The sequence below is a fragment of the Loxodonta africana genome, chromosome 15 (assembly GCF_030014295.1).
Source record: "Loxodonta africana isolate mLoxAfr1 chromosome 15, mLoxAfr1.hap2, whole genome shotgun sequence".
Taxonomy (NCBI): domain Eukaryota; kingdom Metazoa; phylum Chordata; class Mammalia; order Proboscidea; family Elephantidae; genus Loxodonta; species Loxodonta africana.
The window spans coordinates 71,923,762-71,926,625 of NC_087356.1; the positions used below are offsets into that span (position 1 = coordinate 71,923,762).

A 2,864-nucleotide genomic window follows, 5' to 3' on the forward strand; every position below is an offset into this window, starting at 1 on the left:
TATGCAAGAATACACACCTAAAATGAGAACGTGTATTGCAGTTCATGCTTATTTAGGAGTTGCATTTCTCCAAATTATCAGGACGGTACATTATGTGCCTCACAAACGTTGCAGATCCCACACTGAAATGACTCATTAGGAAGGAAAAGAGTCTTTCAATAAGGAATAAACCAACCAAAACCAAACCTGTTGCCACTGAGTCGATTCTGACTCACAGCAAACCTATAGGACAGAGAAGAACCACCCTATAGAGTTTCCAAGGAGCACCTGGTGGATTCAACTGCTGACCTTTTGGTTATCAGCCATAGCACTTACCCACTACACCTCCACTGTTTCCTTCAATAAGGAATAGGCAGCAAGAAAACACTAAAACTGGACAAAACAGTGAATTAACCGTGTTTATCTATCTTCTGCTGAGAGAGAAAGACCAAGATGGCTTAGCCCACTGGGTAATAATATTTCAGGAGAGGTAAACGCCTATTTATTACATCTATTAATATTAGTTTTGCTTCAAGGAGATAACTAACTACTCTGTGAGAAAATGGCTGTGGAGACAGAATACCCCAACCAGACTATGGTGAGCTACTTCTTCCTGGAGGGTCTGATGTACACGGCTGAACATCCTGCCCTCTTCTTCCTCCTCTTCCTCCTTATCTACAGCATCACCGTGACTGGGAATCTCCTCATTCTTATAACTGTGGGCTCTGATCCTCATCTCTGCTCCCCCATGTACCACTTCCTCGGGCACCTTTCCTTCCTGGATGCATGTTTGTCTACGGTGACAGTGCCTAAGGTAATGGCAGGTCTCCTGACTCTGGATGGAAAGATGATCTCCTTTGAGGGCTGTGCTGTTCAACTTTACTGCTTCCACTTCCTGGCCAGCACTGAGTGCTTCCTGTACACTATCATGGCATATGACCGTTACCTGGCTATCTGTCAACCCCTGCAATACCCAGTGTCCATGAACAGGCAAATGTGTTCAGGGCTGGCTGGGATCACCTGGGCCATAGGTGCTGTTCACTCTGCAATCCATACCTCCCTCACCTTCCACCTACTCTACTGTGGACCTCATCACATTGCCTACTTCTTCTGTGACATCCCCTCTGTGCTGAGGCTAGCCTGTGCAGACACCACCATCAATGAGATTGTCATCCTTGCCAACATTGGCATTGTAGCTGCGGGCTGTCTGATCCTCATCGTCATATCCTACGCCTTCATTGTGGCCGCTGTGTTGGGGATCCACACAGCCAAGGGCCGGCAGCGTGCCTTCTCCACATGCACTGCACACCTCACAGTGGTGCTCTTGTACTACATGCCCCCTGTGTGTATCTACCTGAAGCCTCGCTCCAGTGGGGCAGGAGCTGGAGCCCCTGCTGTCTTCTACACAATGGTCACTCCTATGCTCAACCCTTTCATTTACACTCTGCGGAACAAGGAGGTGAAGCAAACTCTTCGAAAAGTTTTGTGCCAAGGCTCCCAGAAGTCTCTAGCAGGCATACCAGCCCCCTAACCTTACTATGACTACCTTATTTGGCTGCTAGGAAAGCAAACATTCACTTACCAAAATAGGGAGGGAATATCTTTCAAGTGGAAATCAGAAAAACCGAGTTTCAGCTCAGCCACTATTTTATTTCATTAGCCGTTTGACATGTCTCAATGTCTCAATCACAAATTTTATAAAATAAAAGGACTGGAGTAGTACGGCTCAGAGATGTATGAAATACTATACATATTCTCATTTGTTTTAGTAATTTTTTTTTACTTTTTATGAAGTAATTTTATTAAATATATAATACATATAAAGGAATACTAATAACGTGAGTTTAGGGTACAAACAATAAAATAAACCTTTGTATAACCACCACCAAGCTTGAAAAAGAAACCACATTTTTTAGATGATAAAATGCGACTTTCAGGAGAAAATAGACTTTCTTTCCCAAGGTCGTTTAGAATGTGTTCAGAACCAAGCCTGTAACTCTTTAGCTTTTAGGCTTAGCATTATCTTCACTACCTTTTCTCTCCCACTCAAGATACGATACGACACAGGTCATATTGAGTGGTGGAAATAACATGGATTTTGGAGTTAGTTGGACCCACCTGTCATGAGATGCAGACTCTTGTGCAAATTTTATCATGCTTCAGTGTCAGTCTCCTCTTTTGAAAGTAAGATTAATAATAACTATGTCAGGAGTTGAATTGTGTCCCCCCCAAATTTGTGTATCAGTTTGTCTAGGCCATGATTCCAAGTATTGTGTGATTGTCCACAATTTTGTCATCTGATGTGATTTTTCTATGTGTTATAAATCCTGCCTCTAAGATGTTAATGAGGGAGGATAGGCAGCATTTATGTCACTGAGATAGGATTCAATCTACAAGACTGGATTGTGCCTTGAGCCTATTTCTTGGGATATAAAACAGAGGAACAAGGAGGGAGACAGGGAGTCCTCATACCACCAAGAAAGCAGTGCCGGAAGCGGAGCTAGTCCTTTGGTCCTGGAGTTCCTGCATGGAGAAGCTCCTAGTCCAGGGAAAGATTGACAAGGACCTTCCTCCAGAGCCAACAGAGAAAGAAAGCCTTCCCATGGAGCAGATGCCCTGAATTTGGATGTCTAGCCCACCAGACCGTGAGAGAATAAATTTCTCTTTGTTAAAGCCATCTACTTGTTGTATTTCTGTTATAATAGCCCTAGATGACTAAGACAAGCTGCTTTGTATGAATTTATGAGGACTAAATGAGATAATTATGGAAACTACCCAGTGCCGAAACTACCTGGTACAAAATAAATGTTCCATCTCTTAGCAAGCAGGCTAAAGAAGTCAAAGACCTTATTACACCGCTAAGGTTGAACAACTTGTGTCTCCAA

The 2,864-nt window shown here is 43.3% G+C and overlaps 1 protein-coding gene across 1 annotated transcript; it reads left to right on the plus strand.

Moving 5' to 3' along the window:
- The first annotated feature begins 517 nt into the window (after positions 1-517).
- LOC100669503 (olfactory receptor 10S1-like) lies at positions 518-1,510 on the plus strand. Its single transcript, XM_003418287.4, has one exon. It carries the CDS (start codon positions 542-544, stop codon positions 1,508-1,510), a length of 969 nt encoding a protein of 322 aa, XP_003418335.3. The 5' UTR covers positions 518-541.
- The last annotated feature ends 1,354 nt before the right edge of the window (positions 1,511-2,864 follow it).